This window comes from Protopterus annectens, chromosome 8.part1 (assembly GCF_019279795.1).
Source record: "Protopterus annectens isolate FY-2018-M chromosome 8.part1, PAN1.0, whole genome shotgun sequence".
Classification (NCBI taxonomy): Eukaryota; Metazoa; Chordata; order Ceratodontiformes; family Protopteridae; genus Protopterus; species Protopterus annectens.
Genome location: NC_056742.1, coordinates 383200831 through 383216465, shown reverse-complemented (window position 1 = coordinate 383216465; position 15635 = coordinate 383200831). Strand labels below are relative to the sequence as shown.

Sequence of the window (15635 nt, the reverse complement as noted above, 5' to 3'; positions counted from 1 at the left end):
GGGTATTTTATTTATCTTAAAAAAGGGCTGTGTAAGTTTGAAAGCAATTGGAAATACACCATTTATAGACTGATATTTTTTATCTTCAGAAAAACAATAACAAAGAATGGAATTAACAGCTGCTTGTGGCATTATACTTCAATATTTTAACAGGTTCAGTACACAAATTCTGTATGAGCTCTCTAGAAAGCCTTAGACACACCTGAAAAATGGTCTAGGAATTAGACTGCTTACCTGGTAGAAAAGTAAATAATATAAGAAAAATAAATATAATTGCCTAGTGTGTGTGTGTGTGTGTGTGTGTGTGTGTGTGTGTGTGTGTGTGTGTGTGTGTGTGCGTGCGTGTGTGTGTGTGTGTGTGTGATGCATAAGGAAACACTTGTAATAAGTGTAACTCCCTTACATCAACCATTGTTTTGTTGACATGATTTGGTCAACAAACTAGATAGTCAACAGGTGTGTGATATCCACAATTCTCCAGTTTGGAAAATAAGCCCTTTTCCCACGGATTATGTGATCTTGGAGTTGGAATAGCATGTTGTCTCACAGCAAAAGGTCTCCTGGTTCAATTCTTGGCAGGGGTGCCTTTTGTGTGGTGTCTGCATGTCCTCTATGTGTTTGCATGGATTTCCTCCAGGTGCTCTGTTTTTCTCTCACATTCCAAAGACACGCAGTAGGTGGATTGAACACTCTAAATTGGCCACTGGTGTGAGTATGCATATGAGTGTGGTGTGGAAGAACTACCGCATCAGGGCTAACCACCTGGTACTATAAACCTTGGTTCTAGATAATTGTCACTGTTGAAGTGACACCCCAACCCCATGTGCAAAAATGGGAAAAGGAGTTGTGGATGGATAGATGGATAGGGGTACACAGGGTCTTACCCATCCTGCAAACAAATAAATAAATTTAAATTTGCATGTTCTGGGTGGTGCCGGGTGCATGTGTATGCATGTACATACATACATACACACACACACATACACACATACACAGACACACTCTTATACATCACATATACAACTATATCTACACATTCTACACATATCCTATATATCTAAAATATATGCACATACAAAATAACACACACACATACACATTGTGCATATAATTTTTGCAACAAGTGAGTAAAAACAGAAAGGTCTTAAAACATTGTTCAATGATCAACTAATAGAAAGAATATATGTGTATGTGTGTGTGTGTGTGTGTGTGTGTGTGTGTGTGTGTGTGTGTGTGTGTGTGTGTGTGTGTGTGTGTGTGTGTGTGTGTGTAAGCATATGTAATGTGCACATGTTTTGCAACAAGTAAATACAGCAAGGTTTTTGAATGGTCAGAGAAGAGAAAATAGATTTTCACAGCACTGATACATAAATAATCCATGCAGACCTAACTATTTGATAAAAATATAAACCACATTTAATTATAGGTTGATAACTCATGCTTAGGCAGCACATACTGATCCCAATGACAGCTACTGAAACTGCTAGATGTAAATGTGAAATCAAGTTATGTAAACAGAGAAATAAGCACTGAATCGTAACAGACTGCACAATTATGATGATGATGATGATGGATGTGGTAACCTTCCACAGTTTGGTGCTACCAAGAATGTGGAGAACTTCTAATGTTATTGATTTTCTTCTCAATATTCCATTATCAGATGCATTGACCATAAACAGGATATCTGGTCACATATATGAGCATAGCCAATTAATAGCAAAATGTACTGCAACTTAGTCTGGTCATTGCTGAATATGAACCTCAAATCTGCCTCTCAAAAGACGATTCTGTCAAAGCATACTTGCCTGTATACAGACTTACACATTCATTTGCAGACAGTATTTCTAGGAACACTTTGTCATTCTACAAGTTCAGTACTTTAATGGAAACTGCCAAGTTACCCATTCAGACCCAAATTCTGTCATAATCTTCACTAACACAATGAGCTACACTTCCAAAATCAGCAACAAGAGATGTAAAGTGATGTTCCTGTTGTAAAGAAAAGTACAGGAATAATGTTGTAACTTATACGAGATTGATGTTTGTGCAGCTTTTTATTTATTTATTTTTTGACTGACTGGTACTTTTTTTCAGCACAACCTCCTAATATTTCAACAGCGATGTGCAGCAGAACTTTGTCATACGTTTCTGTATAACAGCTTCAGCTGATTCATTTATGCCCTTGAAGTTTTATATACTTGCATGTAAACTATGGAAGTGCAACCTAATAAAAAAAGGTAATGACAAACAAATGAGCTACATACATCCAGCTGACTCAGGTTCAACTCCTATATGGCTCTAACCAAATTATTGTACAAAAGTTCAGACATCATCCACTGAAACTGGCAAATATGTTAATAGGTTCTTCAAAGATTAACAACCCTGCAAAAAATGCTACATTAAATACATACTGGTCTCGTATTTGTCAAATTCTTTGATTACTTGCTGTTTTTACAAAAATATATTGACGGTTATGCCATTCTGTAGTTAAAACTTCTATGATAAAATGTTGCTTATATGCCCTAAAACATGAAAGCAGACTGTATTTTACATAGCTAGCAAGTTTATTTCAATAAGCAGCAATTGTTTGTGGTAAACTGCCAGCCAAGCCTTTATAGTCTTTTAGAAACATTGTATTTATACAGCTACACTCTACAAATATAAAATTACAAAATATGTACTAACTTATGTATGCATGCATGTGTACTTGTGGTCTATGATCTGTATGTTTTTCGGTTTATGATCTGTATGTTTTGTGTTCCTTCTATGCAAAATTATTAAGTTTACAAGTGAAGACTATAGGATCTGTGTTTTTTATAAGTGAATGTATTCCCACTCTGATTAATCAGATGATGAATCCACACAAGTAGTGTTTCTGACAACATGCCATTTAAATATCAACAAAATAAGACAGCAAGTATTATGTCTTCTTCTTCTTCTTTCGGCTTTTCCCGGTTAGGGGTCGCCACAGTGGATCACCTTGTCCGCTCATGATTGGCAGTGGAGTTTTACGGTGTCGAGTTGCCAGCCCGGCGCCCAACCTTCCACAGAAGGCACACACTCACACCTAAGGCCAATTTTAGAGTGTCCAATAAACCTGCAGCATGTCTTTGGGATGTGGGAGGAAACCGGAGCACCCGGAGGAAACCCACGTGACCACAGGGAGGACATGCAGACTCGGCACAGAAGGCACCCCAGCCAAGGATCGAACCAGAGAACTTCTTGCTGTGAGGTGGCAATGCTAACCACACAGCAAGTATTACTAATGAAACAAATATATATATATACATATATATATATATATATATATATATGTGTGTGTGTGTGTTTGTGTGTGTATGCAAGACTGCAAAAATAAGTTTAATGTTGTGATTAATATTGATAAAAAATGGGAAACTATATAAAGCAAAAGCCTAACTATGGTTAAGTGATTACATTTTTCTGGCAATTTAGTTCAGGGATTTAAAACCATGTGCTGCTAGGAAACTATTTTAACTTCATTGGGTCATTTTTTCCAGTCTCCATTAGCAAAGTACTTGATTGAAGAAGTCACTTACCTATTCAGGACTTTGGAGTGAACTCTGAAAAGATGTTTTAGTACCTAGTGAGCTCTGCCATTTTCATGAATAAAATGTTACTGTAGTATTCTTAAACTACAAAGGCAGTTACATAGAGTATTTCCACCTCCACTCCCCCATACACGAAGAACGAGTGCTTATAATTCAGAAAAATGCCAAAATGTTCAGTTCTTGGTAAACAAAAAAAGTACTTGGTTATTAAAAGTTCTGATGACTGCTGACACTGCTATGATTCAGAGTGATGATGAAATCAGCAGCTCTTAATAAAAAGTAGACAGTTATTAAAAATGCCATAAGTCAAAATATGACTACTATTTTCAGTGATTATGCCAACGAGTGAAAGCAGTAATGTCAGTATGTTCAGATGACTCACGAGTTAAAGAAAAAGTCATTCATGATGTTTAATAGCACATCTAGATAATAGAATTACTCCTGAGGGTGTGAGATTACGTTGTTCCATCCAATATAGAAATCATTGTACAGCATGTCAGAAATGATCAGAGAAGTACTTTAACACTATCCCGTATACTAATGTCATGAAGAACATTGCAATATGTCAGCTGCTTTTAGCATTACAAATCATGCTTACATTAAAATAATAAGGCATCTTCTATTAATTCAGTAAAAAAATCATAATATTTATTATACCAGCTGCTGCATAATATGTCAAATTATGTAAAATGATCAATGTCTGATTAACACATGCCTTTGTAGTAAATTTAGAGTAAAATATGCGAAGGTCTGTATTCTGCAATATCTGGTTTAGGTTTCCATAGTCACTGCAAGCAAATGAACCTTACATTACAATGGCTAACTTCAAAATAAGACACTTCATTTACTTAATTACATGTCTGAATAAGTGGAGTGGCCAGCCCATGGACCCTTTCCAGCCAACGTGTGTGTGTGTGTGTGTGTGTGTGTGTGTGTGTGTGTGTGTGTGTGTGTGTGTGTGTGTGTGTGTGTGTGTGTGTCTCTCTCTCTATATATATATATATATATATATATATATATATACACATACACACATACACACACACACACACATATATATCATACACACATATACGGTCAACTGATTATATTAGAAGGAAATCAGAGCACCTACTGCAAATCCATGCGGACAGAGGAGAATATACAATGTCCATGCTGCATTATTAAATTGTGGACCTATGAAACAGAGACCCTACCACTGACTCTTCAGTATATGACTGCATTTAAAAATACCTTTGAGGTTTGCAGGGGGGTGGCATTGAATAAGAAACTACAACTGAACTTAAACGCTGCTCTTGATTTATCTTTCTAGCAAGACCACATCCTAGCCACATCTTTTCAAGCTGAATTAAAAACCACAACCACCACTGCTCTAAAGGCTCCCATGCATGCCTTACTTAACAGCAACAGATGTCATATTTTCAACCAGTACAATGTCTACCCTATAAAATACTAGATTGTGAAGACATATGACAAACAGAAATAGAATACCATTTTTTAATTTATATTCCATCCAGTACCATCTGAATGGTTGCAATTTTTAGCTAGACAGCATCCAACCCCACCTGGTTGCAAAAAGCACTCTTTGAGCTTCACAAATCCTACGCAGCTTTGGTCTGTGATGTAAAGAAAATTGGTAACTCTACCTGCAGGTAAATGTAACACAACAATGTATGGCTAACATATAATACCAAGAAAAAAGGTATCATTCAGCTCCAGTTTTTCTTGGTGGAGCTTCCTGCAGTCCCCCACCCCACCATTTCTTACAGCCAAAAGGATTAGACAAATAATCATATCAGTCAAATCACTGGATCTACAAAAATGAACTTATTATGTCATTGCCTTGTGATGCTTTTTTCCAACTAAAGTCCAAAGCTCAAAAATCAGAAACTCGCTGCTTAAGGAATTAAAGGCCAATGGATTACAAAATCTTGAGTCACTGCTACAAGAGTGCCCCCTCTTACCCATTAATGAGACCCCATGTAATTACTTTTCAAAAAGTGTAATAGTCAAGTGCTTGGTCTATAGTACTCATACTGCCTTATTACCACCTCTTCTGGTGTGATAATATATTATTTGTATATAATTACAAGTCTGCTACATAGGACTGCTCCCAGATACCTGGTCTGCCACTAGACTTGAAGGAAAACAACAAAGCTGTTCCATTGAGGTACTTCATTACCTCCAGAGGTGCTGTGGACCAGTATCAACTCCAGTACGTCTTCATCTGAACTCTAAGTCATAGTTTCTACCCCCTTCTTTCAGAACCAGCACTGTTTTAATTACTAGTAGAGAAGTATAATTTCTAGTAAATTACAACAAACAAATCTATAACTTAAATATGTAGAATTATTTATTTATCACACTCCTTACTATTTAATCACAACAAAATAGAATTGTTATGATAGTAAGAAAATGCTAATTAGAATTTGATGCAAATGAAAGTTGTGCCTTAAAAGATCCTGCCTTTACAGCACAGTGGGTTGCATTGCTAATGCGCTCATATTGTAAAATGCTGCAATGTCGCATCTTGAATTACAAGACTTGTGTTATGTGTTACTCGTCAAGAAAACAGTATTAAACAATATACTTCACCGTAATGTACAACTGATGAAACCAGCACTGTACTTTTGAATGACGGCTTGCTGAGTGCACAGTGTTGTGTGCCTGTTGAAGTTAAGCCTGTCTGGTGCAAGTGGGAAGGGGTGTGTGTCAGTACCTATATCGTACAGAACTGGGTACTCGTGAAGGTTTTAAATGGAAACCACACAAAAACTTCATCTTAATTAACAGACACACAATGAACAAAAATAGTTCATTGTGAGCCTGTTAATTAAGACAGACACAATCAAAAAAATGGTTGTATTTAGCTGACAACCACAAACTTTTAAAATGAAGTACTAGAGGGCAAAGAAATACTCCCACAAATGTGCAGAATTAGAAATACTTTATTAAAGGAACTCGTTACTTACACATTTGACAAAATTAAAGTAATGATCTCTTAGAACTAGCATTTCTTGGATTAAAGTAAGACAGCACTAAGCAACTACTAGCGTTATTCGGAGATAAGTATGACAGAAATAGGACAATGCAAACTGTAATGATTAGCAACACTTAGACTACAACCTCACATCATAAACTTTAAAAGACAGAAAACAATACTGAGGCAAAAATCAGGGACTTCTGTGAGGTATGTCCATGACTGAAAAGTCTTAAATACTAATAAGAAAACTCTGAATACATCACTAGTCTGCTTTGAACAGCATAACAATAATGTACTAGTAATCTGTAGACTGGTAGTAACAAAGGTCCAATGGTACCACTTCATGTCATGATGTAGGTAGGGCATCACCCTTAAATGCATCATAAAAGTACAGCTCTACTGGCTGTAAGAAATGGTGGGGTGGGGGACTGCAGGAAGCTCCACCAAGAAAAACTGGAGCTGAATGATATCTTTTTTCTTGGTATTAGATGTTAGCCATACATTGTTGTGTTACATTTACCTGCAGGTAGTGTTACCAGTTTTATTTACATCACAGACAGGTTGCATTATATAATCCTATATCTAGGCTATTTTTATTTATTTTGAGGTAGAGAAGAGGTAATTATAAAACTTTAAGGTAAGAAAGTCATTCAGTCTTACCAACAAATTACCTTGCTTATGCATAACAGAATAACCCAATATTCAAAAGACAGTCCCACTTCTTATATTTCAAGAGCTGTGAAGCTCAGGAAACTATTGTAAACAGCAGAAAGACTGATGTGATCTTACAAAAAATAGACAGTAGCTTCCTGGAGGTTGAGAGTGACAGTACTACAAAATGTAAAGCTGTGTATATGGACAGCGATCGGATGTTTAGCTGAAATCTCTTGACCAAAATGAGCTGGGCGGGGTTCAAGAATGAAACGACTTAGGCTTTCCCATCCAGCCTTAAGTTTAACTCTAAAACAAAATAAGAACACATGAAATAAATTATTACATCATTCAACACTAGGGAATGATTTATTTTTGTTTTATAAAAAAAAATTAAATATATATATTACTCAATCAGAGATAGGGAATTTACTTAAAGAACTGCATTACCAAAAAATAAGGGCTGATGTACTAGTCTGGTGGTGTAAATCTTTATATTTATAGTACTAAAGACAAATGTATAAAGAGGGAAATGTGCTATGTATTTAACATCATGAAGAATAAGGAATTAAAAGCCTGGCCTGGGATTTGTATTTATTACTGCAACTAAATCTCTTAAGCATTGATTATCAACTTAAATAAGATAAACAGATGTAAAATGTAGTCAGTTATTAGACTTTGGAATAAATATCCAGTTAGAGCCTTCAATCAGGGTACTGGCTCCTGGATTGTTGACCACAAATTTTTGCCTTTGACATACAGCAGTCTAAATTACTTGACAGTATTCGACTGACATCATAGTAATCCCAAACTCATAAACTTAACATAAGTAGGTCACAATGGGGCTGTGAATATGACCAGCATTACTGATGGACTCGTATGTCATGATGCTATTAAGTAATGACTGCTGGGCATGTTCCTGTGAATGTATGTGTTTGGGTGTGCCTACATATTCCAATAAAGTGCATTTTGGGGCATTTTTCTCAACCTGTTACTAGAACGTATTTCTCAGGTAAAAAAATTAATAGGGTTGGGTTAGGAAGCTGGAAATTACAGGTAGGGACTGACCTGTTTTATACATTAATTTTATATGTCATCTTGACACTTTTTATTAACTGTGCCATTTCTGTTAGTGGGTAAAAAAGACAACAGGTCGCTACTGATGATGTTGCTTTTTTTTTTTTGTACACAAGAATGCAACAACGTTGTCAGTCTGCAGTCATTTTTATGCTAAGCTTTATATGGTGGCCACTTTACCTTTCCCATATTCCATTCATACCATTACAAAAAATTGATTTTGTGTGTTAGAGGGGGTGTTGGCCTTCCATACAATGAATAACAGAATGTAGTGCAATTAGATACTAAACAGATTATCACCACAGATCTTTTCTGAGTAAAGCTGAGATTAATTTGTGCAAAAAAGAATGTTCTAGTTTTTATCATGCCATTTTTTAAGAAAAGGTGCACCTTAATTACTAGTGACAGAACTGCTAATACATTGTATATAAAAATGATCTATCCTACAATAAATACCCAGAACATGAAATGTGCCAGCAAGCTTTGCTCAATCACCATTTCATACTGTTATACCCAATAAACCTTGTGACTGAACTTTAACTTAAGTTTTACTTAAATTAAAAAAAGGAAAATTATGTTAAGAGATTCGGTCATCTTCTTTCAATAAACAGTTTTACAAATTTCTGCTCTGAAGAAATTTAAAAGGTTCACAGTGGAATTTGAAACCTGCATTCTTATGGTGAACAAAGCCTCTCACATGTGGACTAACACCTGCTACTACTTTACTTATCATCTCTAAGGTCAGGGCATCCCAGGGAGAGGGGGGTTCCCCATGGAGTGGTGGCCTCTACTGAAAGGAATGCAGTTGTGCATTCAGGTTTACGGTAAGAGCTGTCTATTGCAAAGACACACTGCTGCCATAACTATCAATATTTTTTAATTACGTTATACTTTGACGAACATATCAGAATCATCAGTATTTCATTTTTATTACAGATGTTTTTGGACAGAAAGTCTCAAACCTACTACTGCATTCTCCTTGTAATATCTACTGCCTGCCTAAATAGTTGAATGACTGATCCAAGATTGCAGCCAGGTCAGTATTCTCAGAGTGAAGGCACAGACACATTGTAATAACAGAATGCAGCAGAATTAGAACTTTACAGTGCATATCTAATGCCCTTTTCAAGTATGCAGACATCCATAAAAAGCAAGGAGGACTCAGTGGTCTTTGTTATCCCAAAGAAAGAAAAGCTGGAAAACTAAAGTTGTATATGCAAACTAAAGGCAGACGAAAATGTTCAAACACATTGCTGAGAAACAAACATTTACTTGCCTGCCTGTTTTAATTGCAATTTCAACCATTTTCAGCCATGACGTGAGAACAAGGCAAAATAATTACATATAACACCAAAAATCACGAGTGTTATTAAAACAGAAGTAACAGAGTAAATCATCGGGTAGAGTTCATTTAAGAGAGACACACAAAATATTTAGAAAGCCAAAGTAAGTCAAAAAAACAAAAATATATAGCTTATATAGGTATCACTAAAGATTTAGATTTTTCTCTTACTCCTCACTTATTGCCCCACCCTCCTTAATCCTCACCTAACTTACACCTACCCAATACTCCTTCTCCTCCGGAACTGCTTTCGTAGCCCTTGAACTTCTTATCTTTTTGTCTAATGTTTTTCATTCTCATTCAACTTATTTTGTATTTTTAATCCTCCGTTTTTCTGCTACAACCTGCATATGTGATTTTTAAACTGTATCCTATGCGAACATTTTACTGTATATATTATGTATCTTACATGAATATTGTTCAGTTACAACATTGTACTCTATGAACCTTTTCTCCCCGGGCCTCCGCTGAAAAAGGGCTATTTTAGGCTCAGCCAGACTTGCCCAGAAAAGAAATGGAAATAAATAAATAAATCACATAAGACAATGCAGAGCAGTATATTACTGATCATATTGTCTATTTATCAAAAATATATACACAGCATGCTGCTTTGGACTCCCATTCAAACTTCTCAAGTATTCCCTGTGACAGCCATAGGTCCCACAGGTGTCACTGTTGTGTGATATCTTGAATACAAACACTTACATCACTAGGTTAGTTTTCAGTCACTTTAAAATGCACTATAAAGTTCCCAGACAGTGGCAAAAATATTCCTCCCCATTTGAAAATGCATGCCCCCTTATCTCACTAGGATTCTACAAGAACAAGAGAGCAGTTCAAACAGTTTCAAACAGAATTTATAGGCTTTATAGTTTTTTTACCCTAGCAAGCCACACCGAGCACTACTGTGACACATTCTGTTTTAAAGTGTTTGTGAGAGAATATCTGGAACTCGATTTACCCAAAACCTTCTCTTTAGTGGTCACCATTGTATCACAAAAATTAACAACCAGATCTTATCAGCAGTAAAACTTTCATATTTCGGTCCAGTGGACTATAACCTATAAAATGGCTTCCTTGTAACTTCTGCATAGATGGGCAAACAAACATTTCTAATTTGGGTCAATAAACTCTGGAATAAACTTTTGGGTGATCTCAGATGTAGCAGTGCTCATGTCTATTTCAGGAATACCTATCCAGAATTATACATTTACAAACAAAAACATGTTTAACTGGGTAAATAACTTCACTTAATAAACGTTCGAGGCATCTCCATACAGGCCAGGAACACTGTACCAGTAATGTACTCTCTCTCTTTATATATATATATATATATATATATATATATATATAGAGAGAGAGAGAGAGAGGGAGAGATATTCATACATGCATACATACATACATACGCACACACACACACACACACACACACACACACACACACACACACACACACACACACACACACACTTGTGTATTTTACTTCGCCTCCTTTATTTACTTTGTATAATTTCATTATTTTGATGTTGTTATTTGATTATCTATTAACACTGGTCACTACTTTTAGTTTACTCACTCCTTATTATTACTTGTCAAACAGATTTGTTCATTGCCTCTAAACTTCTTCAAACATGGGACAAGCAAGTTCACAGTTAGATTTCTAACCCTGCATCTTGTAATTGTCTTCTTTGATGTATTACTATGTATCTTTGTAAAATACCAAGTACATATTATAGTGACTTTGTGCCTTGTACTTGTGTCATACCTCTCAACTTCTTAGCGCAAGAAATCTGGACAAATCCAAATCTAATGGGGGTACCAAGGTCCAGAATTAGGGGCAGAGTTTAATTAGTATTCTTTTAAACTTATAAAGTTACTAGAATATCAGCTTTTGATTTAGAATGCATTTTCTGAAGGATATGAAGTCTGAAATTCAAATGTGTCATTGTTAGTGACATCAGTCATCAAAGACTGGTCAGAAAAACACAAATGTTATAAGGGGACCAAATAGGGTTGCCATTTTGGTACAAACATCAGATTTTACAGGCTGACACATACCCATGGTCAATACAAAGGATAGAACTTAACTTTTTTGCCTAAATAAAAGCTTATTCTTGTAGCATTTTAGTTGCTTATTCGGTTTCTTATAACATTTAGGTATTTTAGATACAGAATAACTGTTTTATGCAACTATTACATAACATATAGGAAATAGTGTTGTCCTAAAATTTCAGGACATTTGCCATTTTTACAATTTTTTGTCAGGACACAACTGTCCAAAGAGGGACTGTCCCCCACAAAGTGGGACAGGTGGTAACCCTAGGACCAAAAATAAGAGGCAAAAATTTGAGAAATCTAAAAAAAAATCTGGACAGCTCAGAGGTATGACAGAGGTTAGGGAAGAATAAGAAGTCAGGCATGTCTACTTATCCAGATAATAAAAATAAAAGAACTTCATTCCACAAATGCACCTACAGTTATACCCACGTTGGTCTCATTTAGACATATTCTTAGCTAAATTCTAGCATACCCCTCCCCCAACTCATTCCATCATCAGTAATAACTGTACTCCTCTGTAATGTCACATACTTGTATATCAACAAGTGAATGCAAGCGATTAGCTATTATATTTCTGTAGCTCCCTTACTACGTGAAGAAACTAAATGCAGAGATAAAGCAAAATATTTCCTTTTGTGTTTCCATGTTAAAATGATTCTCTTAAATAGGATGTATTTGGAACATTCGGGGGTGGGGCAGGGTGATTAATGCCAAAGGCGCAGCTCATTTTCCCCTAGAAAGCAGGGTATTCCCCAATATTGCACAGCCTTTTGGGCACTACCGCCTATTTGCCCACACACTTTCACCTTTTCAGAATAGTCTACGCCTGCAGGGGGCACTCCCGATCCGCCTTTAGCTACTAGACCAATCTGCAGAAACTGAGTAGGATACAAGCAAGCTCCTCTTCCTTACGTTCCGTCAGAACAACAAGAATCTAATCCTTACCTTTCATTAAGAAAGTTAGTTTTTCCAGTGCCATATTTCCCTTTCACTGCAGCTCCAGGTGATGAATGTGTCGCTTCTCCACTCAGATAAGAAACGCGTTACAACAGAGAGTGACTTCAGGCTTCGCCTTATTACTACGGAATTCCCAAGTTCTCCAGATTAGTCTCTCCCTACCAATCCACACACGATTGTTTACTTTTACTGCAAATGACCATCAGCGCAAAGTTTGGACAATGTCAATGCGTACTTCCCTGAGGGCTGCTTGCCCAACAGCTTCAGAAGTAGTACATACTTACTACAAAGCAATTAGGCGGCTGCTAGTATTAAACAAGCCATCCAATGCGAGGGATTTAAACCTCAGCTCTGCTCCAAGTCTGCCTCTGGTAAGCCCTGCACTGCACCCACCTGCAATCAGCAGGTGCTGGTCAGCCACTGGTTTCAGCTCCTTGTGCATAAATGGGACCAGACGAACGAAAAGGTGCACTTCCTATGTTCAGCTTCCTTGGAAAGGTTCCTTGGCATGTAGTCCTGAAATTAGGTACAGCCGAGAAGTACAGTTGTCAATATACCATTAACTGAGCGCGAACGGCTTTTAAATCAAGGCAGGAGAGTGTTATCCGAACTGAACCAGAGTGTTGCCAATAAATGATCTTCGTTTACGGAGTGCTGCTGCTTGCTGGAGTGAGTTGCGTATACGCATGCCCTCCTTTCCATCCCCACACTGAGCGTTTTCTTACAGCTGCAGTTTCATTAGGGTACCAGCAGAGTAAGAGACTGAGAGGGCTGAGGCGCCTCTCAGGGACTAGCCCACCTCCTCAAGAGGCATGACGAGCCCGGAGGTGTGGGATTAGTGGATGGCAAGCGAGGTTGCAGCCTGTGATGCCTGAGCCTCATCCAGTGTACTTCAAGAGTGCCGACTTCTAGGCATCACATTCAAGCCACTTAGTACCGAAACTTCAGCATATTATTATGGGGGAACCTGTCTGAGGTATAAGCTAAACATAAAACACGTGAAAAAGGCAGCCTACGGTGTTAAAACACGTCTCCAAAATGGGGAGTGTTTGGGAGGGTTAAGGACAAGAGCCAGATTACACTCCAGTACTCAATATAATAATTTTCAGAGGCTGCCGACTTGCCTCCAGGGGCAACAGGAATATTATTTACATTGTGTGGGGATAGCTCTGGGGTGGCCAGTCTCGCTAAGTGTCGCAGTTAAAGGTTCTTCAGTAAAAAGATCTCCTTTAACTCAAATCGCAAGCCAAGCATGCAGCATGTTAAATGAATTGTTCTCACCATGATTTGTTCTAGGAATCAAGAATCCACACCACCAAGTGAGACCCCACTGCTTCCCTTGTCATCCTTGCCAAACATAAGCGCCAGCTTAGGGTACCCTTTATGTCGCGCTCTATTTAGCAACCAAGAACGCACTACCAATCCTGAAGTCATAAAATGCAGCCTAATTGAAATTCAGCCTGTGATCCTCTGGTCGTTTTCTCTGTAGCAAACGAAAGTATCTTACACATCTAGAGGTTAGAAATGCATTTTTAATTGTAAAAGCTGTTTTAACAGTCCAAGTATACACTGGGATGACACACTGCCATTGTAGGTCTTCACAGCTGCCATGCCCAAGAAATCTGTAGAATACTGCATTCCTTGTTCTAATCCTGTAGTGTGCTTGTCTCTGGCTTTACGCTTACTACACTGAGAGCAGGAGACAAGGCACTTTGCAACAAGTATTTCTGTTAAAGAAATATTTGAGATACTTCATTCATAAACCAAATCACTGCTTAACATTTTACATCTCTTGTAAAAAAAAAAAAAAAAAAAAAAACACGGCGGGGGGGGGGGGGGGGGCATTTTTGCATCTCCATAAATTTGGAGGGGGTGCGAGCAGCAGGAAGATGAGGAAGAAACAATGGATACTTATACATTGTCTTAACATCGCCGGAGACATAAGCTGGCACAACAGAAGCCCCTGCTTTTTTAGACCTACAGGGAAAGCCTTAGCCGTGTTGGGGTCTGATAGATAGACGCCAAAAACCAAGATGAATGAAACTCACTGGAGAATATAAATACATGCGACTAATATGCTGCTTGAGAAGTGCCAGTGGAAGATGTTTGGTGATGGATGACACATCTAATGGAATTATTAGGTGACTTATGAAACAAGTAGAAAAGATGGACTGTCTGTCAGCAGCACTTCATTCTCTGAAAGGAGGCTGAAAGTAAGTTTCAGTTATGAGGTCAAGAGGGGTCTGGCAGAACAAATTCGGGTTTTGCTGGCTAAATGATGCGAAGTTACAGCTTAGAAAAAATTGAGATAATATACCCTGTGAATCTTTAAACCAAAGGAAAAAAACATAAAAGTATTGCGCCATTAAAGCATCACGATGTGGTGAAAAAAGAAAAGGACGTAAGAAAAGTTGGGGTTCACATCCTAAGCTTCATTCACTGCCTACAGCCCAGACCCCAAACCTGCGTGCCTGCTTTCTGCAGCGCCTAAATGCTGTCAGATTTCTGTCCACAAAACTCAGTAATTTCTGGTAACTGCCTTCATCATTTACTGGTAGACAGGTACAGGAACTGTAGCACTTCGACGGAACAGTATTAACATAAGGCAATAAAGAGAACGCTGCCATACCAGATGCTTCTTTATATCAGCAATAGCCACAAATGCAAAGTCCAAAATTTGATCATATGTAAACTGGATAGTCCAGGAGATAGGAAGGAAGTCCATATGTGCGGAGTCAAGATTATGCAATATGTGCATTAACAGTAAATTTACTTGGGGTATCTTCTAGTTGGATGGATTTGGTATAATGGGTAAGGGTTTTACCTTATTTCAATATAGTACAAGGTTTGATTCTCATCTTAGGTACGTGGCTAATCTTAAAACGACCCTTCATTGGAGTTAGTCTAGTAGTATTGAACTGTGATCCTGTAAAACATGAACATTTTGACAAATACTTCTGCTACAACATCACATTATTATAGATAAGCAATTTTCATC

At 37.4% G+C, this 15635-nt stretch overlaps 1 protein-coding gene across 1 annotated transcript in view; it reads right to left on the bottom strand.

Moving 5' to 3' along the window:
* The window catches only part of NETO2 (neuropilin and tolloid like 2), a 1066336-nt gene extending 1052047 nt beyond the window's left edge, over positions 1-14289 (bottom strand). The window contains exon 1 of the mRNA XM_044081955.1: positions 12626-14289. Within this exon, the coding sequence (XP_043937890.1) occupies positions 12626-12659 (34 nt within the window). The 5' untranslated portion in view covers positions 12660-14289. The remainder of the gene's footprint in view (positions 1-12625) is intronic.
* Between the last annotated feature and the right edge of the window lie 1346 nt (positions 14290-15635).